General features: G+C 40.6%; 3 protein-coding genes across 7 annotated transcripts; all 3 read left to right on the top strand.

The window, feature by feature from the left end:
• Positions 1–227: 227 nt before the first annotated feature.
• On the top strand, positions 228–9,419 carry pxylp1 (2-phosphoxylose phosphatase 1). 4 transcript variants are annotated; one of them, XM_028963074.1, is made up of 6 exons: positions 228–518; positions 1,170–1,306; positions 5,566–5,727; positions 6,016–6,142; positions 7,162–7,301; positions 7,925–9,419. In XM_028963074.1, exons 2-6 carry the CDS (start codon positions 1,228–1,230, stop codon positions 8,929–8,931), a joined length of 1,515 nt encoding a protein of 504 aa, XP_028818907.1. In that variant the 5' UTR covers positions 228–518; positions 1,170–1,227; the 3' UTR covers positions 8,932–9,419. The 4 variants fall into 4 exon arrangements, with proteins under 4 accessions (XP_028818907.1, XP_028818908.1, XP_028818910.1 ...); XM_028963075.1 differs by lacking the exon at positions 228–518 and adding an exon at positions 852–1,092; XM_028963077.1 differs by lacking the exons at positions 228–518; positions 1,170–1,306 and adding an exon at positions 2,165–2,742 and having other exon boundaries at positions 5,571–5,727.
• A 1,863-nt stretch (positions 9,420–11,282) lies between these two features.
• On the top strand, positions 11,283–20,486 carry LOC114769594 (plasma kallikrein-like). The gene is made up of 7 exons (XM_028962781.1): positions 11,283–11,410; positions 11,784–11,819; positions 12,191–12,223; positions 12,891–13,047; positions 15,921–16,009; positions 20,210–20,368; positions 20,461–20,486. Exons 2-7 carry the CDS (start codon positions 11,789–11,791, stop codon positions 20,484–20,486), a joined length of 495 nt encoding a protein of 164 aa, XP_028818614.1. The 5' UTR covers positions 11,283–11,410; positions 11,784–11,788.
• LOC114769646 (regenerating islet-derived protein 4-like) lies at positions 20,410–23,449 on the top strand. Of its 2 annotated transcripts, none has more exons than XM_028962841.1 (5): positions 20,410–20,560; positions 20,836–21,177; positions 21,254–21,372; positions 22,843–22,930; positions 23,009–23,449. In XM_028962841.1, the coding sequence occupies exons 1-5, from the start codon at positions 20,548–20,550 to the stop codon at positions 23,029–23,031; spliced, it is 585 nt and encodes a 194-aa protein (XP_028818674.1). In that variant the 5' UTR covers positions 20,410–20,547; the 3' UTR covers positions 23,032–23,449. The 2 variants fall into 2 exon arrangements, with proteins under 2 accessions (XP_028818674.1, XP_028818673.1); XM_028962840.1 differs by having other exon boundaries at positions 21,251–21,372.
• Positions 23,450–23,683: the final 234 nt, after the last annotated feature.

The following is a 23,683-nucleotide window of genomic DNA, read 5'->3' as shown; positions in this document are numbered from 1 at the left end:
TAATTCTGTATTCCACCTTGGCCCTGGCCCTGATAGACGTTCATTCATGTAAAAGGAGCGCTACCCCGTCCAAAGATGGCGGCTGTATTGACGCATTCGCTCCCATAGACGCCCCATTCAACGCGGCATCTAGTGTATATATCTATGACACGTTACACGTGGCAACATAGTCAGTGTCGTGAAAGGGTTAACTGCGAGGTGACGTCATCACTGGCGAGGACCCTTTGTAATCGCGCGTCTGCAATCGATGTTGCCAAGTGTGATTAAGATTAGTGATATAAGCATTTAATCGCTTAAAACGAAGCGTGTTTTTCGCTTTGTTTGAGTAGTTTAATCTATTTCAATAGTAAAAGTACTCTGCGCTTGAAGATGTATTATGGCTTTAGTTTTGAGCTCCTCTTCATAGACTGATACTCCTGTTTCTTGCGTGAAACCTGGCAACATTACTGCCTCGCACCAGAAACTGCGACTCGCGTATCTCCTTTTTTTAAAATAAGGTTCGCTCTGGGGCACCACCGGTACGTATTTCAAATATTTTCTCTCTCTCTTTCTCTCCAATATTTAATCGTACTGTTGCGTAGCATACGTGTCCGTTGTCGCAATTGCGAGATCAACGAAGCATGAAACGTGAACCGTATCGTGTAGCAAGACGCCAAGTTGCCTTCTTTGCTCGTAAAGATTCTCACTCTTTTTAAATGCAGTAGCCCGCCAAGCGTTTGCCGCTGCCGTGTAGAAACCGATCGCGGTTTACTGTTAGATCTCCGCCGCGACACTTGCAGGAGAGTCTACCTTAACTTGCAAGCGTCGCCGTGGATCGGAATACGGCGCTGCTGATGATGCTGATGATGCCGGTGCTTCCATAATAGGACAAAACGTGCATACAGATCGCGGGTAACTGGAATGCCGATGTCACAAAACTCGCAGAACAAACAGGACGAACCCAGCGGTCCACGTATATTGTTAATCATAATTATAGGTATTGAATAGTTTGAGGCTTCCGAATGGACCGCTCCCTTTGGGAGAACTCTGCCATTGTGAGAGAGAAGGTTACATTCTTGTTATGAAGTGAAGTGATTGTCATGTGCCAGACTTGTGAGTAGTATAACACAATGTTGTAGTGTTTTTACATTTATGCGGCTGTGTCCTATATCTGCCTCTGTCTGCGATAGGAAGAGGAGTCTGACAATGAACAGCTAATGGACAGGACTGTGGACCAATCAGAGGACAATGTTGGCGAGGAGCCGCTTCATCCTGCTGCTTTTATTTGGGGTGGTGCTGGCCATCCTGAGTTACAGCCTGCAGTACTGTGAGTATTCTGAGTGCACACACACACACACACACACCACCTTACACCATGGTTATACTGGTAATTGTGTGACTCTAAACCACTGAGACAAAAATATTTTGAATCGAATGAATGAATCAAATATTCTTTACAAAAAATATCTATGGAAATCAAATTTATCAACCTATGGAGGTCTGGAATTGGAGTCACACTAAATACTAAAGTGGAAAAACACACTACAGTCTGATCCAACTTGTGTGGCCTCCACGTGCCTGTATGACCTCCCTACTCCTCATGAGGTGGCAGATGGCCTCCTGATGGATCTCCTCCCAGACCTGGACTAAAGCATAAACAAACTCGTGGACAGTCTGTGGTGCAACTTGCCATTGGTGGACTGTGTGAGACATGATGTCCCAGATGTGCTTGCAGGAACTGCTTGTCTTGCAGGAACTGCTGACACACTCCAGCCACATTGTCTTGCAATAGGAGGAACCCAGGGCCAACCGGTCTCACAAGGGGTTTGAGGATCTCATCTCGGTACCTAATGGCAGTCAGGCCTCTGGCGAGCACATGGAGGGCTGTGTGAAATGTTGTGTGTGGCTGTGTGTACCACCCCACACTATTTGTGACCCACTGCCAAACCCGCCATGCTGGAGGATGTTGCAGGCAGCAGAACGTTCTCCGTGCTGTCTCCAGACCCTGTCACGACCCACTTAATGGGGGCAGGAGGAGCTGCCAGGGCGGGGCTCCCCCTGCATTTGTTTCACTTAACGAGCCTATTCAAGGCGGGAGTGAGGTGAAACCAACCTGGAGGATAAATTTGTGGGCACAAACCAACTTCCCTCAGATAGACAAAGTTCTGTGGATGCAGACCCTTGGTGCAGAATTACAGCTACTTTGAACCAGTCCCACTATGATATTTCCCCATTTCAATGTTTGGTACAGACAGGGAAAAAAATCTTGTGACTACATAATGGTACAGCATGCTTTACACCTATTGCAATTCCTAGCCACTGCAGGACCATAGACAGGCTAGGGGAATCTCACAAAGCAAATTTTTAATGTAAGGGGACCGCCTGCTCGCTCCTGTAGCTCCTGCTTGTTCACTTTCTCAAAGCCTTGTTCACAACGCTAATAATAGCGTTGTGTGAGACTGTGTGGTGTGCGGCTTGTATACATCTTCTGTGCCACTGAATCTAGTGCTCTACAAAAGGACCTTTGTACAGGCTTGCTTTTTTTCTGAGCCAGTCTGTGATTGGCTAAGAAATCCAAGGTGTTTTCTGATTGGTCGTAATGTGTGCGCCAGTTGCACTGACTGTCTGAACAGTCTGTTCTCAGTCTGACGCCCACCCACGCTCCCTTGCTGACTGGCCTGCTGTTTTTCCGACTGCCCTTTTTCATTTTCATCATGCAGTTCCATGTACAGATGTTTCTTCTGCTTGTTGTTGCTATTTTTGGTGAGTTAACATTTTTGCACTGGTTGCTAAGTTACTCTTTCTTACTCTTCCTTAGGAGGTTCTAGGGTTCCTTCCATCCAAGATATTTTAGTTTATCAGGTAAATCAGCTGCAGAGCAGAGCAGTGTGCACCAATATGACTATAGTATTTCCACACCAGAGGCATAAAAAGAGATTAATTTAATGTTAATATTTTTATTACTTGCTTGCACTAATAACTGAATATTGAGTAATGTACAGATGGTACCACAACTCTGAATTTCTCAAATATCAGGAACAAGCAGTCAGTTAAGAAATTTTCACTGTTCCACATATTTTTACTTGGCAACGGTGATGCTGCCTCTGTTGGTTGCACCCGGTGGTCATGGTCATTTCTTTATTTTGTACAGAACCAGTTATGAAATGTGTTTATTTAAACATGCAGTGTGTCATCAGACACGTTGTTACTGTAATGTGAAGTCTGGCCTCAGTTCTGCATGAAACAAGAAGTAGAACTTATTAACAGCATGAGTGGAGCAATTAAATGTCAGAGGTCACAGAGAATTTGGATATCAGTACTTACCATATTATTGGCAGTTTGATTAATCTTATTTTTGTTCCTACAGAATGGATCGGTGGCACATTTGATACCATGTTTTTTGTATATATTACAGTATACATTCACCAGATGGTTAAAAACTTCAAACGTGCACACGCCCTTCCATAAAGTTTTCTTCTGTTCTGAACCACCGTGGTTATTTCCACTTGACTGAAAACCTATCACTTCCAGTATTTACTTAATGATGTCTTCTGTGGAAATTTGGAGAGAGAGAGAGACAGAGAGAGAATTTCTCATGTGTTTGAGAGAGACAAAAATGGTGGTGGGGAAAAAAACACACACAAACTGCTTCTGTGTGTGTTGTAGTCACACGGCAGGATGACACAAGAAGAGCTGTAATGTTTACTCAGCTGTAATCGTACCCTTAAGCAAAATAACACAGTCAGGATATTGGGGTGGGGTAGGGTGTGTTTTTTCCTTTTAACTATGTGTAGTGTTGAGCTGACAATGTATTTCTTTAATTAAACACAACTTAATTTGCTTTTTTTTTTTTTCATCAAATATTGCTATAGAAACATATATTTGTAAAGAATACTTATCTGTCCAATCCCTGTCAGGATTTGGTGGACCTCACCAGAAACAAAACATTTCTGAACATAAATAAAAAAAAATTTTTTTTGTAGTTTAATTTCAAACTACAAGACACAGAATATTTGGTAGGCTTGGCATCTTCAGCCCTTGTGGGGTGTTCCCAATCCACAGAGGTCAGGACCTAACAGAATTGGTCCAAGTGGTCCGTAGTGGCCATTGTCAAATAGCTGGAAATGTTCAAGCTGGTTCTGATAACAAGTTCTAGTGCAATATTCTATCTCATTTAAAATGCAACATTGAAAACGTTCCAGCCTGTTATGCATTAGTACCTGTAGATTTGGTATATAGCACAAATGCAAAAACGCCTTCAATTCTGTAGTGTGTATACACTGGCAATATACAGTTCCCATCCAGATGACATATTTTTTCAGACAAAGCTGAAGTTATTCTATTACCACAGTATAGCTTTTTGGTAGGGGTGTAGTCCATACCTTTCAGTATCTGAAAACATTTGCAGCATTTTGAAACTACAAAGACTTCTAGAAGAACGGGACAACATTCCGCTTCAAAACCTCAACAACGGGTCTCCTCAGTTCATAGACATGTATATGGCTGTTGTTAAAATATTGGGGGTGTACAAACTTTTTTCATACATCAAATTCAGCATGAACAAATTCTTTTACATTGTCTGCATTTAATTAAATGACAACATTTCTGTTATACTGTGAATAAATAAATAAAATATGGGTTTTAAGGTTTTATTTCTTAGATTACCAAGTGTAATATTTTGTCTTGTTTGATTATTATTGTGTCTTCTGTTGCACCTCCAGTATGGGGTCTCACAGGGTTCTATTCTTGGGCCTTTCCTTTTTTCAATGTATCTACTTTCCCGTCATACTATCTTGAGAAAACATGTTATTGCTTTTCATTGTTATGTGGATGACTGCCAGATTTATGACTCCTACTCCATCCAACTACTCTTAGAATGTCTTACGGACATTAAAGAATGGTTGTCATTAAGTTTTGATGAAAATAAATCAGATTTAATTTTTTTCAAATCCTCTGAAAAAACAAGTGTGCCGCATTTAAACCATGGTCCCCTGAGCAGGTATGGACACATCACACCAATTTTAGAAGGGCCAGTGGTGGCCTAGCGGATAAGGAAGCGGCCCCGATCCCGATCTGCCAAGGTGCCACTGAGCAAAGTACCGTCCCCACACACTGCTCCCCAGGCACCTGTCATGGCGGCCCACTGCTCACTAAGGGTGATTGGTTAAAAGCACAGGACACATTTCGTTGTGTGCACTGTGCTGCAGTGTATCACTATGACAATCACTTCACTTTCACTTTTAACTTTGGTTGTCCCGGAAGCTAGGCTGAAGCTTTGTGAGGATCATGCTTTTTCAGTTGTGGAAAGCCCTGGTATGAGCTTCTATTAAATATTATGTGGGCTCCTTCCCTTTTAATAGTTTTTTTAAATATGTAAAATTATTTTATAACTGATTTTATGTTTTTCCCATTGTTTTTATTTTTATGTTTGTATGGCACTTTGGCCTTGTTTAAATTGTTTTATAAATAAAATGGATTGGATTGTTTAATATTTTTTTTTTCCCACATTGAGTATAGCAATCTGATTGTGTATTTGTAGTTCTGAATGGATCCAACTTATTCACGGCTCTTATTATATCCCTCCAGTGCAGCTGGTGCCGGTGAGTCCGGCAGGTGGGGAGAGGTCTGGGGGTAAAAACAGGAAGAGGCTAAACCCAGTCCTCCTTACTGCACCCCCAGAACCAGACCCCGTTGCTGAGTCCTACCACTACTGCAATCTCCCCAACCGTACACAGCACTCATGGGAAGGTGAGGAGCATCAGACACCCTGCTTAAATCTTGAACACACTTCATACACGCTATGTCCATCTTCAGTAGTGAGTACAGACGTTTGGCATGTATAGAGTACACAGAGAATTTTAGCTAGGGGCCTTCAGAAGATCCTAGATGGAGACACTTCAAGTTAAATTAAGGGAACACCTATGTTGTAATGTGGATTTCGTGTGACTTTTGTTCATGTTTTGTAGCTGTAACATTTTTTTGTGTGCAATGTACATGATACATTGTAATGTTTAATTTAATTTGGTTTTGTCATAGGACACAGCCCTGTCAATCACAAGCTCCTGTCCATTCACGTGATGATCCGCCATGGTGACCGCTACCCACTCTATTCAATCCCAATGACCAAGAGACCTGCCATCGACTGCACTTTGTCACCAAAGAAGTGTGGCATGCCTCATACACACACATCTCATCCGTGTCTTCCCTCTGACCCTTTATACTTCTGACATTCTCAGCATAATGAAAACCTGTCACTAAATTTCACAATGTTTTAAACTGCTGCTTGAAGACCTGCACCTTTTTGTTTGATGTAAATGCCTTGCAGTTGGTGGCATTTTCCTGAATTGCAGCATATTACATAACAGATTAGTCTGTTGCTATTTAAAAAGCTGAAATCTGAAACATATTGAATAATCTCTCACATCTGCTGAACAGCAGATCGGATAGACCTGACGTCATCAAGTTCACATGCCCCACACACACATCATCAGTCTTATGACATTTCTGCTTCTCTATTGTACCATATATTTATGATGACATCTTGAAACGTATTTTTGGATGAGTGAAAATCAGTATGTGCAAGTGATGTCTTTAATGCAGTGAAATGTGGTGAACAGTGTCTGTTCTGGTGCAGCTATTTTTTGCCAGGCATTGCCCCTGACACAAAAACCCCACTCCAAACTAATCTTAAATCTATTGGGGGAGGGGTGGGGTTAAGGACCAGTCAGAATAATCCTGATCATCTTTAACTTATTAAATCCCCCTGCCGTATCCAAATATGAACTCACAGACCCAGATATTGACCGCACATTCGAAATGAAAGCCTTGAGTGGTTGTACTGCTCTCTAGTGGTGTAACAATTTTACCAGCACAATCAGAATCAGAAGAATCAGAAAATCTTTATTGTCATTGTAACAAGAACAATGAAATTAGGTGCAGTCCCTGAACCGGAGAGATATCTTAAATACTTTGTAAATATTATATACAAAAATATGATGCTAAATATCTATCGTGAGGTAGAAACCTTATTGCACATGAAAAAGAAATTGAATTAGCGGTGGAAAAATAGATAAAATAATGTTCATTATTTGATTGGATGGTCTGTCAGATGTCTGTAGATATTGGGGCATCCTTCTAAATTCTAGCATTACATAAGATTTTTTAATTTTTTTTTTCTACCAGGAACCCATCTCACCCTCTCCTGTCCTCCTTCATCAATCATATGTCTCAAAGTGGACGGGCCCACTGGGATGCTTCTCTCTCATCTCTGCCCCGCCTGCCCAATCACAGCACTTGTGAGATGGGGGAGTTAACACAAACAGGTAACCTTAAACACTTAACCATCACCGCTGCGGCACTCTACTACCCACCCACCGTTACAGTACTGCCCTTTCTTTCCATAATGTGTAGACTGGAGATGTGTGTCCATATCTAATGTAAATATTTGGTTGGAACCAATTCTGTCAATTTTGAACAATGTTTTGAAGAAAGTTTTTTTATTTTTTTATATATAATATATAGATTTTAGCTTTTTTTTTTTTTCCACGTTTAGTTTGTTACATAGTTTACGTTTAATTTTGAAGTTTACATTTAACATCCACACAACAGTATGACTATCTCATAGGGACATTAAATGTTAAAATGGCATTTTTTTTAAACGAATGTGACCACAATCAATATTTCCAACATTTCATTTAATGTCGATATTCAGTCTCAGCATGGCACAACTTTTTTTCCTGTTAAAAGCATTCCAAATCTGTTTCCAAAAAGAAAATCCAAAACAAAACATACCCCACAATCTGCAGTACTCAAAAACTGGTGTCATTTAGACACCAGTAGGCACCAGTAATTAAAAAATATATATAAACGACAATAGTCTTTAATCTTGAAATATCCTTGAAAATAAAGTAAATAAGAAATGTTTTATTCCTTTGTATCTGTGCAGGTGTGGTTCAGCACTTGCGTAATGGTGCGGTTATGCACCAGGCCTACTTCAGCAGCCAGCAGGTGGCGTCGTCTGTGGTGTCACAGGGGCAACTGTGGTTAGAGAGCACTGGGAAGAGTCGCACCCTGCAGAGTGCTTTGGCCCTGCTGTACGGGCTGCTGCCAGACTTCTCCTGGCCACGCCTGTCTGTCCGACAGCAGTGGAACACGCTCTTCTGTGGCGCTGCCTGCGACTGCCCCGCCCGCAACCGCTACCTGGAACTGGAGCAGCGGCGGCAGTACCATCAGCGCGCAGCGGACACCGAACTGGACCAGACCTATGTTGCCATGGCCGCTGCTTTGGGTGTGACTCCCCGTGTGCTTCGGGCATCCAATCCTGTGGACGCCCTTTTGTGCCATCTGTGCCACAACCTGGCTTTTCCTTGTGCTGCGGGTGCCCGTGGAAACGCCTCTTGCCTGACACTGCAACATCTTGCCGTGATCCGGCGGCAGCAGGGCGAGGACGAACGGGCACGCCGCGCAGCAGGGCTGTACCACCGCTACGCCGTGTTGGCGGCGCACCCCTACCTCAACACAACCGCCGCCCGCATGGAGCGTGCCACCCGCGCTGCCAGGCAGCCCTTCGTCTTCATGGCCTCAGCTCATGACATCACCATGGCGCCGCTGCTCAGCGCTCTGGGACTGGAGGAGGCGGGGTTTCCCAGCTTTGCAGCACGTCTGGTGTTCGAACTATGGAGGGGGCCGGAGGACAAAAGGGCTAAAGAGAGGGGAAGGGGTTCAGACAGAGGTCCAGGAGAGAGGAAGAAGGTGGAGCCAGCGTTTTTTGTGCGAGTGCTCTATGACGGCGAGGACCTCACTTTCAAGACCTCGTTCTGCAGAGCGCATGACCGCCACGGAGACACGCCCATGTGTCCTCTAGGGAAGTTCCTCTCCTTCGTTCGTAAAGACATCTTTCGTGTCATCAACGCCACCAGCTACCAGCAAGCCTGCCATGCTCGAGTACTGTAGAGTCAGATTGGAGGGTACTGATGATATTTGTTGGTACTAAAATTTGTTGGAACACATTCCTGTCACCACTGACACACAACAAAATGACTTGCCTTGAACAATCACAGAATATTTAAAGACCCCAGAATAACTTTAATGTGTATATTATTGTTTATTAAGCTTTTTCAATGTGAGTATGAAGACAATGCATTTTGAGCACTTGACCACTTTATCTGCACATTTTTTGGACTATTAGGACATTCCATTATCTTTGCCAGAATACTGGAGCATTTTCCGTACTATATTGATTTTGTGAAATGATGAAAGGTTTTAATAATTGTTTTACTAAAAAGGTTTAACTGTATTGTCATTCTCTGTATCATGATTAATGTTGTTTGTATAATTAGTTTTGCATTTTCATCATACTGATGAACTTGTTGGTTATTTGCATTTTACAAGGTTTACACAAGCACATTTGAGACAAAATAAATAAATGAACTTTGTGAGAATTGTGTTTCAGATGTGGAGGCTTTATTTTTGTTGATACAGTCTTTAGCTGTCAGTATTATCAACCAGTGATTCACCCAATCCAGTCAACTCGCCAAAAGCATATGAAAATCTGCAATAATCTCAGTTTGAAGTTTCCAGGAAGTAAAATTTTAGTTCAGTTGTGAGACTGCAGGTACTGGTGCATACTGGCTGTATGAATCTGGTTGTTATTCTAACAAAAATGGCATACGTGAATGCGGCTTCATCTGATTAATACAATCACTGGCTAAATGGCAGAAATCAATTTGATCTACCCCTCGAACCATTTGAGAATGAACTTGTGTTTGTAGCACATCCTACATATGCATTGTCAATGATCCTGGAAAGTTGACAACTTGAAAGACACCACTTGCAATGTGGCCCAGTGTTATGCCTGAGTGTACATTTTTCCTAGTTATAATTCCTTATAATGTCCCTTAATTAGAATATAATTAATTAATTATCAGAAAGCATGAAAGAACAGATACAAGTAAGGTGATTTATGAGATTGTGTGACCATATGTCTGTGTCTCCCTTATAGTGCTAACTCGTGACTGCTTTGTTGTTCTAAGATGTGCATTTTTGAATTTGAATTTGAATGCCTTTGTAATAACAGAACTTGAAATGTAGAAGAAAAAAAAAAGAAGACAAAAGAAATCAAATGCCTGTCTGAGGCAAGCTATATTCCTGGTGGGAAGCCCTTTTATCTTAATTTTAGCGAGCAAGTAGAATGGTGACTGTCTATAATTTAATTGTCTGTATCATGTTGCCATGATATAGACAATTAAAATTGACAATGACATACAATGCCTGTAACTATTTGTTTGATTAATTTGTGTTGTTCTCACTTATTGAAATACAATAAATGTAGAATTACATTGCCACAGCAGAAATATACACTGCCTGTCCAAAAAAAAGTTTCCATCTGGATTTTAGGTAAGAGGCTCCCGTTGGATAATTACTACTATTGGGAAAATAATGTTTCACCTTGCAACAAGTTACAAGTAACCATAACTGATGCAGTGAGTAGCTTCTCATTTCTCAAACAACCATGAAGACACATCCTGTGGTTGTGGAAAAGATGTTAATCTGTTTCAGAAGGGGTCAAATCAAAGAAAACAGCTAAGGCGTTTAAGGAAACTACTAAAATTGGGTTAATGCGTACAAAGCATTATTAAAAATTGGAAGCATAGTGGGGAACATCATCTCCGCTAAAAATACCTTGAATGACTCATGAAGACTCTGGAGCAATGGAAGAAGGTCATGTGGTCTGATGAGTCCAGATTGACCCTGTTCCAGAGAGATGGCGCATCAGGGTACGAAGAGTAATGCATGAAATGATGCAGCCTTCATGCAATGTGAGAGAATGAAGGATAATGAACTTCTCGAACACATATCCACATCTCAAAACAAATATTTCAAGACTTCAGGGCAGATATCATTCATGTTCATCTAATTTAGGTTTTAGTAGGCTAGTTGCTTACAGTGAAATGAATCTTGCTAGAATGAGAACTGGACGTCTGTGTGTGTCGCTGACTGTCCTGCCATCCACTGCATCCTTCCAGCCATTATGTTATCACCAGAGCTGTTCTTAATTCAGCTGGTGTACTGGTTGGTTAGCTAAGCCTTGTGTAAACTTATGGAAATATTTATGACTATATAACATCAGAGTGTTTTAAGTAAACTTGATCTCACCCTCCAAGACTGGAGAGAAAGGCTACTTTGCATGCCTCAGAATTTCTACATGAAAATACTGGTAAGGGAGGGAGGGAGTGGGTGGGCAAAACAAACAGTCCAAAAGAAATCTCCTGTCTTGTAGCAACCTATTCAAAAACCAGACTTGGCTGATTTGACTTCTCTTCTCTCTCAAGGATCAGTTTGAGGAAGACAAGTGTGAACCTACAAAAAGCGTGAACCTGCAAAAAGATCAACCAGAGTTACCTGCCTAACCTGAGTCTAGAGTGAAGTGCACGTAAGATTTTAGTTTATTTCTTCTTCTTTTTTCATTACATGCTTAAGATGCTCATATTTTGTTCCTTTTATAAAAAGAACTGTGTTTTAGAATTTTCTATCATTAAATTAAACACTACAGAAACTGGTGTTACAGCAGCAATAGATTTCACATGAATTTGAATTAAAAAGCAGAATTAGACAACAGAAGAAGACATTGAACGTCAAATGAAAATGAGTACATTTGACACATTTCTGTTTCCAATACCTCAACTTCTATCCCAGTCGAATGGAAAGCTATGATTCCAACCTTCTGTGTGTAGAACATAGCTAGACTTGTTGTAGACATTCGAGTGCATTGTTTGTTTTAAGGTAACTGTCTGATGTCTCTGTAGTGACTATGTGGATCTCACAGCTGCTTCTCCTACTAGGTGAGAGCATACCTCACATATCCTGAATATCAAAACATCCATTCCGCAAAGCACATGGTGCTCTTTAATGCTCTAAAATAATTTTTAAAATGAATTTTCCAATTGTTTTATCAGGCATAGGAAGTGGTAGTGTTTTTGGAATTTAATATCCCATATTTAATGGGAATAATCTGTGTGATCCAGTTGAAACCAATATAAACTGTATAACTGTATGAATCTCTATGTTAGATCAGAAACAATTGTATGATTATGCCAAAATTGAGGAAATCATATCTAAAGGAATGATATCTGGTTGGTTGGTGCGTTCTGTAATTTCAGGGAAAACACATTAAAATATATTTATTATTGTTTCCTTACCTACTTCTTCCTAGTGTGCATCAGAACTGAGCTCTCTGATGGGCAAGGCAAGTAATCAACTCACAAATACACGGTAATACCAAGGGCTACATCTCTGTTTTTCTGCAATTTCCCAACATTATTTGTGAGGAGCGCCTTGTCCACATTTTACTAGGTGGTGGTGACAAAGGAAAAGATTTACAAAGATTATACTTAATGACAAATTCGTGTTATCATCTATGTTATTATTAGACTGTGACAAGTGGGGTTATATCAAGAAAAAGTTCTCACTTAAGTCATAGTTACTTCAGTCAAGCATAATGAAGACAACATCAGGCTAAATGAAATCTCCCATAACTAATATACCTTACACCGCTAATATAGAAACTATTATAATGTGGACCTTTTTATGTCAAAGTATCTTAAATTGTCCTCTTAGAATGGCCATATTTGCTTTTCACACACAACCTGCATTTCACTGAACGACCAAGCCCTATCACCTAGGAAATTAGGTTATTACAACTGGTTATTACAACAACAACAACAACATTTATTTCTTATATAGCCCAAAATCACATACAGTATGTCTCAATGGGCTTTGACAGGCCATACAGTTGACATCCCCCACACTTGACCCTGGTATGCACAAGTAAATGCTGTAAATTGTAGCTATTCTAATATAAAATGGTGTGTAATTACAATGTTCATTGACCTGTATGTTATAATTCCTCTTAGCTTGTGACCGTAGCCTCTTCATCGATACAGACTTCCCCGGAAAGGATTTTAAACAAATCATAACATCCAGCGCTCAAGAGTGCCAGCTAGCATGCACTCTTAATGAGTTATGCGTCACCTTTTCATATCTAACTCCACAATGGACCACGGATAGCAGGTAATATATTTGTTAAGTCTCCAAAGATGTTGTGTGTAAAAACTAGAAAAAAACATGTACAAAGAGTGCTCTGGCCGGTCTGATTCGCCTTTCAGAGAGCGGCTGCTTAGATGGTCTGATCTGGATGGTCTGATCAGGTTTGTAGCCTAGTGTGTAACAGACTCGCCTATGAACCACTTACTACCACTGAGCCCCTGAGCAAGACACCTAACCCTAAGTTGCTCCAGGGGGAACTGTCCCTGTAACTATGTATTGTAAGTCGCTCTGGATAAAGGTGTCTGATAGATGCTGTAAATGCTGTAAATGGAATGTCTCCCCTTATGTCATCATACGGGGAAAGGATACCTCCCCTTTCTTATGCTTTGTCCGCCTACCCCTCCTACCCCTCCCCTAAAAAAGTAAATGTAAATCTCCCCATGGCTGAATTTCAAAAAGAGACATCAGAGATAGTGTATTAGGGGACTACTAATACATATAAGCCAAAATAATAGGGGACATTTATGTAGTGGTTTCCATCTGGCAACTATTTTCTCCTCTGACCACACACTCTCCCTGACTAAGGTCCTTCTCCCCAGATCGATCAGTTTAGATGGCCAGCCAGCTCTAGGAAGAGTCCTGGTGGATTTGAACTTCTGTAGCCTTCCCCAGATTTGTGTCTACAGACAATTCCTTTGACTTCATTCTTGGTTTGTGCTTTGACATGAACAGTCAACTGTGGGATCTTATATAGACAGGCGTGTGTGCAAATCCAATCAAGATTTTTTTTTTACTGGTGGACAGAGAAACATCTCAAGGATGATCAGGGGAAACCGGATGCACCTGGGCTCAATTATGATTTTCATGGCAAAGGCTGTGAATACTTACAGTGGGTATGGAAAGTATTCAGACCCCTTTACATTTTTTACTCTTTGTTATATTGCAACCATTTGCTAAAATCATTTATGTTCATTTTTCCTCATTAATGTACACACAGCACCCCATTTTGGCAGAAAACACACATAAATGTTGACATTTCTGCAGATTTATTAACAAAGAAAAACTGAAATATCACATGGTCCTAAGTATTCAGTCGACACTCATATATTTAACTCAGGTGCTTTCCATTTCTTTTGACAATCCTAGAGATGTCCTAGAGCAATCCTAGAGATGTCCTAGAGCAAGACACTTAACCCTAAGTTGCTCCAGGGAGACTGTCCCTGTAACTACTGATTGTAAGTCGCTCTGGATAAGGGCGCCTGATAAATACTGTAAATGTAAATGCAGCCAAGTACAGAAAGCTTTTTCCAGAGTGCTCAGGACCTCAGACTGGCCCAAAAGTTTACCTTCCAACAAGACAATGGCCCTAAGCGCACAGCTAATATAACGAATGAGATTGTGACTGTTTTTGAATGGCCCAGCCAGAGACCTTACTTAAACCCAATTGAGCATCTCTGGAGAGACCTTAAAATTGCTGTTCACCAATGTTTACCATCCAACCTGCCAAATGCACTATATATGATTTTGCCTGTGTATTCCATGAGTATTCCTGTGGTATTGGCTTTATTTGATCTTTTTTCATTTTAATGTTTGAGTTGGACCATAAAACTCATCATTTGGTACCTTTTTGACCAACTGTGCTTAAAAAAGATGTATGGTTTAAAAAAGATTTATGTGCTTAAAAAAGATTTATACTTTTTTTTAGTAGATTTTTACTCCTCTTTACCTTTCAAATGTTGATCCAAGATGGTGAGAAATAAGATTCTCTGATCTGATGGCACCTTAATTCCAAGTGGTCACATCAGACACCTTAATTCCAAGTGGTCCTGTTTTACAGCTGCCACGGGCAAACATCAGGCTCTGATGTGCCACTCATTGAGTAAAGGGGTTCTTCTGGGACAATGGTCCTGAAGCTCGCAATGATTAAGTTCCCTCACAACTGTGTTGCTTGAAACATTGACTCCAGAAGAGTCAGGTCAGCAACAATCATCTTGGCAGATATTCGGGCTCCTTACTGACATTCTGACTATTTTCCTCTCCAGATTTCTTGAAATCTTGCACTTATGACCATGACCAGGTTTGTTTCTTACAGAAATGGTCTCCTTGTACTTGCAATTATGCAACGTACAGTAGTTCCAGACACTATGTATCAGAGATGGAAGTGTAACCTCCCTCCTTAACATGAGCCTCTACTATCTTCTTTCTGAGCTTATTATATCACATTTCACCAATGCTGCAAAGATTGGGAAGAAGTTAGGGAAAATGTTCCAGAATTTCTGGGGGTCTAGAAATTTTGGCCACAACTTTATGTTTCTGTTAACAGGCATACCTTCCAAATAACCTCCTGTCTTACAGCTGCCATTGGGTGGCACTCTGTTACAGTTGCGATACTTTTGTATTTACTGGTCCAAAGAGTGGTTTTTGACTGACAAGTTTCTATTTATTAGAGTTCCCCCACTTATGAAGGTAAATACATTTCTCCCTCATATTCCCTTTTCTTTCATGTGGACATAGATAAGAAATTTGACACATTTGATGTGTCATATTTGTACACCTGTTAATCAGGAAAACATGGATAATGGTTCATGGATCAGCTCCAAATTATACGTGTATCATTTGATTGAACAGTGCCAAATGTTGTCAAGTCAACTTGTGCATGTGTTATTGTTGAAAAGCATGATTTGTTTTCTATGAATACATTTATTTACATTAAATGTTTAATTTTTTTGTCTTGATTATTTTTGGGGGATGGGGAAGGGAACAAATTCTGAATCATTTAATAGCAGCTTTAAAAAGCATGACAATAATTGGTTTTGCTGTTTGCTAATTACGTACATTCTAGTTGCATTTTCTATGGCAATACTGCTAACTCTAAAACATTTTTTGTTTTATTTCAGGACAAACTTCTGCTATCTAAAGAACACGTCCCCATCGTCAAATACACTATTGAATATAATCTCAGGCAAAACCTTGAAGTTCTGTGATGGTAAACATAAAAATACTTATGCTTATTAGTGGGTATTGTTATTAAGACTTATTGCAATAATTCTTATAATGACTATGGTTTCAGGGGTTACTATGTCATATTCATATCTTTATTCCAATGCTGTGGATCATAAATATCAAGGAGTCCTGCAGAGTTTACAACTTTACTCTCTTTGTCTTTTGTCAACACATGCATTTTATTCAATCAGCTTGATGTTGATGGACAAAAGTATACTGAACATTACACCAACAAGGATTTTAATGAAATTGTTTCCAAACACAGACTTTCTGTTGCAGTTTGTGCTAATACAGTCAGGCACTGATGAGGGTGGGATGATTTTCACTTTTTTTCCACCCCATTCTATACTTGGTGTTGGTGATGTGAGGCTTGTGTGCAGATGCTAGGTTGAAACCCATTCCATGAAACCTCCACCACAAAGTTTGTGTGTTGTGTCTGTGATGGGAACTGAAAAGACGGGAAGTGGATGTCACCTCATAGTTGTACCACCTGCACCAAGGCACAGCCATCGTCAGCAAATTCACAATGGATTTCCGGATACTGGCAGCAAAGACTACACTGGATGTAACAGCCCTGTGCATGCTGTTTCTTGAGGAGCTGGCCACACAAGAAATACCAACCAATTCTGAGGTGCTGGTCCAGTTGGCGCAGATGGTGGATTCACACCTCCTGTCATGTCCTCAGCCAGCAGTCGCCACACCCACTCTTCCACCTTCTCAGCTCTCAATCAGCTCCTCATCACCTCCCATTCCTTCAGCACCTCATTCCACGCAGGTGCAGGGGGAAACTATGCTCAGTACCTATTGTGCCTCCCCTGATCATCATTATGCAATCTGCCCAGCACAACCCGGAAATGGGCATGCCAGGTGAGTAAGATGGTCTGCCGAATGCCATCACTTCCCACCTTAACTTTTTGGTCCAACTGTTCTTGGGGTACCAATACTTATTGATTCTGAGGCAGCCAGAAAATTGTATTGACACGGCTTCCAATCTCTCCCAATCATCATCATTCTGGCGTCAGATTCCATAAAACATCAAAGTTCACCATTATGCCTGTCCCCGGGTTCACATCAAGCTTTCTGCTTACCTCCATCACCACCTCACCTATAATCCTTTGTCGCCCCTGGGTGATTCAACACGTCTCATGGTCAGCTGGTCTTATTCTCCAGTGAGGGCCCCCGTACCAGAAGACCTGCCTCTATCCTCTACCATAGGTCCTTCCATCTATTCCACCAACAATCCCGTCCTCCCTCATCGGCATTTAACAAACAAAAAGCCATTCAATTACCACCTCATTCCCCCAGCAATATGGCCATTGTACTGCTTCTTGGCACAATTCTACCTAAGGGCCACCTCTTTTCCCTATCATGGAAAGCGACCTTATTCACCCAACTGGACATCATATCTATCAACAATCTCACCCACATCAGAGAGGAAGACAGTGGAAGTGAGTGGAAGACTTTATCACCCCAACAGGCCATAATGATAGTTTGCTAATTCACCAACTCACCAATCCCATGTCCAGCTTGTGAGAGGCTTGTTGAAGAGTTGGAAACAAGTTATTTATAGTGGTAAATCAAATGACTTTTTTAATATGTAGCCATGTGCTATATATTGTTCTGCACACCAAACCTCCAAAGCAGTGCATTTCACTTTGTTCATCATCCCGTTTGATGTGCGTATATTGTAATCTTTTTTCGGCATGCAATTTGTTCATACATTTTGAGCTGGGTGTTTACCCCAAGACAGGAAATGACCTGGAAAATGTTCAGGCAGGGAAGAACAAGGCTTAATGACTTCAATTGCTTGCCATCTACCCACCATTCGTAACACAAAGCAATTGAACCCACGTCAGGCAAGATGGGCACTGTTCTTTGAAGCTGTTCAATTTCACACTTTCCTACTGATCTGGAAGTAAGAACATCAAGGCAGATGTTCAAGGCCCTCTCACAACAACACTCACCTGACAATCCTGTACAGTCAACAATAGTCCCTATCCTGGCCCCCAATCACATCCTCTGTCCACTGTGTTAGTTCTTGGAAGACCAGATCCACACAAGCTTCCAGCCCCCCTATCAAACACCACACTTCAAGACATCTTCCCATTCCCTGATGACCCTCACCCAACATTGTACTGGTCTGCGTGAAGTCAATGGGAACAACACCACTCTGACCATTGTGAATCACTGCTCCAATCTGGTCCACCTTGTTGCCCCTCTGATGATCTGCAAAATCAAACTACTATTCCAGCATGTCATCCACCTGCATGGGTTCCCCCAGTACATTGGGTGTGACAATGGACCCCAGTTTACTTCTACTCTGTCCATCCATCAAGACCACCCGCAGCCTCTCCTCTGTGTATCATCCCAAGTCCAATGGCCAGGCAGAACAAACCAACCAACAACTTGGCCGCTTCGTTAGAAGTTTTGCCTCGACCCACCAATAAACCTGGCCCAAGGTTCTCCAGAAGTGGACCTCCCCTCAGTCTGGCTTTTCATTAGACAGTGTCATTGAGTCTGGCTGAAGGTATGGGCATAGGAAGAAGGAACATGGTGATAGGTAATTCCTTGCTTACTTAATCAGCATCGACCTGAGCCCATTGCTCAGTTATAGAGTTCATGTCTGACGAAGCTTTTCTCAACTCTATGCCTACTCAAAGTAAGCCCAATCTATTTTCATTCTCATTACAAAGTGTCTCACCTCATCTTTGTGTTTACTTACCCTTTCAAACCCAATCGCGAGTCAGTTTCTAAAACTTTCCATTTCACAGAATTTGCATTCGCGTATGACATTGTGTTTGCAATCAGCACACAAGGTTAAAAGTGTCTTCCTCTTGTAAGTTGTTTGGATAAAAGCATCTGCTAAGTAAAGTAAAGTAAAGTAAAAGTCCACAATGACTGGATGGGGATAAGACACAGCCATAATTTATACTTAACATGACAGGTGTACACAATCAGGGAATCAGGTACATGCACAATGAATATGTACATCCACATCTGCAGCCCAGAATGTGGAACCAGAGCACCAGAAAAGTCAGGATACAACAAAAATAGGTGACATTTTACAAACTGCAAGTTTGGCAACCTATCACTGTATCAATGCTCTTTGTTTATATGTTTGTGTGTAAAGGGATGCTGTATGGTTTAGGGTTTGAATTTAATAATTAAGGGGTGTATCTCAATATTTTTGTCCAGTATTGTCCATTATTTGTTCATATATTTTAGGTTTAAGGTTTAATACTCTGCATCCAGAAAGTAATGCACATTTTTATGTTACAGCCTTATTCCAAAATGAATTTTAAAAAATCTCTCAGAATTCTACACACAACAACCCATAATGACAATGTAAAAAAAGTTTACTTCAGGTTTTGACAAATTTATTAAAAAAGCCTTCACAGCCTTTTAAAATGGAGTCCACCTGTGAAAAAAATACTTTGGTTGATTCAGATGACATGTCTATATAAGGTTCCACAGTTAATAGTTAATGTCAAAACACAAAGCACGCATAAAGTCAAAGGAGTTGTCTTGAGCTCTACATGCTGTGGGGATGTTTTTCAGCTCCAGGAACTGGGAGACTAGATAGGATAGAGGAAAAATGACTGCAGCAATGTACAGAGACATCCTGCATAAAGACCTGCTCCAGAGCACTCAGAGACTGGGGCGACAGTTTATCTTTCAGGAGGACAACGACCCTAAGCACACAGCCAAGATATCAAAGGAGTGGCTTCAGGACAACTCTGTGAATATCCCTGAGTGGCCCAGCCAGAGCCCAGACTAGAATCCGATTGAACATCTCGGATCTTAAAATGGCAGTGCACTGATGCTTCCGTTCCAACCTGATGGAGATTGAGAGGTGCAGAAGAGGAATGGGTGAAACTGACCAAGGATGGGTGTGCCAAGCCTCTTTATTCAAAAAGCCTTGAGGCTCTAATTGCTGCCAAAGGTGCATCAACAAAGTATTGAGCAAAGGCTGTGAATACTTGTGTACATTTCTTCTTTTTAATACATTTGCCAAAACTTCTAGGAAACCTATTTTCATGTTGTCATTATGGGGTGTTGTGTGTATAATTCTGAAAACAAATGCATTTATTCCATTTTGGAATGTAAAATAAAAAATGTGGAAGAAGTGATGCACTGTGAATACTTTCCGGATGCTTTACATGTAACATGGCTTTGTTTTTAGGTGTTGTTAGTGACCCTCCCAAAACTTACACTGTGGTGTCGACACAGATGAGCTGGACAAGTGCTCTTTCTATCTGCAGAACGCAGTTCACTGACCTGGCCACCATTTACAGTGAAAATGACTGGAGTCAGCTCCTGCAGACTCCAGGTGTCACTAAAGGTGAATTTTGGATTGGACTTCATGAAGCTGCTGCAAATCAAGGCTGGAAATGGGTTGACAAGGATCTAGTTAATTATTTTAACTGGTTTGAGGGCTATGGAAATGCACTTGGAACTGATTGTACTACATTCTACTCAACTAATTGGAGGCCAGAGTTATGTTCTAATCCATTTACATTCATGTGCCACTATGGTGAGTGTTTTTGGTATTTTTATGAAAATGTGTGTAAGGTTGTTCAGTCCAGCAAAACAAACTGTGTGCCATAAAATTGTGTGTGTGTCTGTGTGTGTATGTGTGTGTGTGTGTGTGTGTGTGTGTGTGTGTGTGTGTGTGTGTGTGTATATATAAAGGGTTTAGGAAAAGAAATTGACAACTGATTTTATATACTGTGATCAATGATAAACACAAAATACCATACTTTTATATGAGTGACTTATTTTGTGTCTTATGTCTTATTTGTGCTCAAGTTTATCAAGGATCCAATGCAACATTGAAGACATATGAATATGTGAAGGATATGAAGAATTGGTCAGATGCTCAGACTGCCTGCAGAAGCAATGGAGGAGAGCTGGCCAGCATCATGAATGACAAAGAGCAGCAGGCCTTTGTCGTTATGGCCCCTGCCGGCTACAGCATATGGATTGGCCTCAGCAGAAACCCAGTCACGCAGTTGTGGGAATGGTCCAGTAACAACTCATTTACCACACTGTTTCCTCCAGTGAATCCAGGACAGAACTGTACCAAACTAGTTAATGCTAATCAGGGGAAAACAGATAGCTGCTCTGTGAATAAACAAGTTCTCTGCATCAGTGAGTTAGCACCAGTCATATGTTTCTGTTGGCCAGACTAGTTGATTAGCAGCTTATGGTGTCCTTTGTCCAGGAGGAGGCACTGCACTGCCTGTGACTGAAGTTGTGAGCAGAAATGTGGTGAGAGTGTCGATGCAGCTGGTGGGGCAAGTGGATCCCAATGATCCTGTATTTGCAAAACAGGTCCTGGACACGGTGAGTGAGGCTGGAGGAGATGCTTTAACAACAAGCACAACATTACTAAAAGAACCCCTAGCATTAGCTAGTTTTAGCTCTTTTGTTATAAACATTTCTTCTAAACTTTCTGCATGAAGTGAAGTGAAGTGATTGTCACGTGATACACAGCAGCACAGCACACGGTGCAAACAGTAAAATTTGTCCTCTGCATTTAACCCATCACCCCACACACTGCTCCCCGGGCGCCTGTCATGGCTGCCCACTGCTCACCAAGGGTGATGGGTTAAAAGCAGAGGACACATTTCATTGTGTGCACTGTATGCTGTGCTGCTGTGTATCACAATGACAATCACTTCACTTTCACTTTGCTGCAGTTTCAGCATTTCAGCAGGGTTTAGATTAATATGCATCACTCAAGACACTCGTTCAAAAGTCTTAAAACATGATAACTGTTCAATTAGAAATGAGTGTTATGTCACTCACTGAGTTGATGTCCCATGCATTTTGTTTTTCCTTTTTAAGTTGCAAAGAGCTCTCTCAAAACACACATCACACATTTTCAGATAAAAACATTTTAAGGGATATGGAAAAGTTTTGAAAAACACCTGATTCCAAATGATTTCACATATATACCAAATAAATTGAAAGCTTAGGTAGGGGTGCTACCTAAGAATTTTTGTAAGAATCAGTTTACCAAAAATTGTGTCAGCCACTATTTAGCGTTGAAAAAATTCATTTACTCTTGACTAGGGCAAGTTTAGTGGTAAAAAAAATAAAATCACAGCAAGCATTAATCCTTCATCAGGGTCACATTGGATTAATCCATTAAAAAAGAAATGTGGAAAGCATGTGGAAAGATGTTCTGTGGTCTGAAGAATCCAAGATTGAATGTCTTGGCCTCAATTCCAAAGGGTACATCTGGCAGAATACAACACATTGCATGACCAAAAGAACACCATTCCACAGTGAGGCATTGCTTTTCTTCAGCTGGATCTGGAGCTTTAGTTAGGGTGGAGGAAATAAAAATTCTAAATTCCAGTCCCTTTTGGTTCAAAACCTTCAGGCTAGAAAGGTGAAGATGAGGAGGAATTTCAACTTTCAACATGTCAAGCATACATACAAATCAACAAAAGAATGGCTTTACCAGAAGAAAAGTTTTGGAATGGCCCAGCCAGAGCCCCGACCTAAATCTATTAGAAAATCTGTGGGATGTTCAGACTGAATTATGTAGGTTATAGGTCATATTAAAGGTCAGAAAGGTTTTGAAATTATTTAGTATTTGCTAATTTTTTGAACATGGGTGTCTACATTTTCTTTATTTTTTTTAATTATATAAATTATTAAAATATATTTTTACCAAAACTAAACCACATGTTTTGTCCAATTTTCAAGAATGGATAGAATATGTTTGAGGTCCTCACATAGCTGATTAAGTCTCTCTACCATTTATAAAGCAGCAGCCAAAGCATAAATCTTCCTTGAATGCAGCTGCAGGTACAGTTGGCCATCAGGGGAACCTTCAATGGGAACCTAAACTGGACATACCAAGAAGATGATAAAGTATTCAGGGAAAAAGGTACTCAATGTAAAAATTTGGAAATCATTGTTACATCTTTTTGGAAATTATTTGAATGATGTTAACTTATCCCAATAGAGAGCTCCATGACCCAGCCATGACCCAGGATCATGCCAAGTGGCTGAAGACACACAAAGGGATGTTTTATTTATTTGTTTATTTTTTGTAATAGTAGTAGTAGTAGTAGTAGTAGTAATTATTTCTTTGATCTGTGGTTATATTGAAGTTGACATAATTAAAAAGTTACTTGATAGTACAGTATATGAGCATAGTAAAGCTAAAATCTTCCAGCACAGCACTGCCTTAAGTGCATAATGTTATTATAGTTTACTTACTTACTAACAGTAGATTTATCTATGGAATCACAATGAAGCTAAATCATACTTATAATGTTGAATACAAGCAATGATTTCTATTTTTATTTTTATATTTATTTACTCGTGGTGCTCCTGCTGGGAATGTATGTGTCCTGCCTCATTCCCATCCTCTTTAAACATTTTTTTTATTTGCTCTGTTGTTCACTCCACATTTCATGTCACCCTATTTGTTTAGGCAACTCTAGCTGTTGAGACCAATTAGAAAGTGTCCTTAGTGACACATTCTATATGTGACAGCTGTACTTTTATTGAAAATTACTCACAAGTGAACCCAAATCACTACTGTATGCTCCATGTATGGGAATTCAAATTGTGCTCAATTAAAGAAGGAAAAGAAATAAGTGTGTGTGTGTGTGTGTGTGTGTGTGTGTGTGTG

This window comes from Denticeps clupeoides, chromosome 19 (assembly GCF_900700375.1).
Source record: "Denticeps clupeoides chromosome 19, fDenClu1.1, whole genome shotgun sequence".
Classification (NCBI taxonomy): domain Eukaryota; kingdom Metazoa; phylum Chordata; class Actinopteri; order Clupeiformes; family Denticipitidae; genus Denticeps; species Denticeps clupeoides.
Note: the sequence above shows the minus strand (reverse complement) of the source record. Positions and strands in the feature narration are given on the sequence as shown.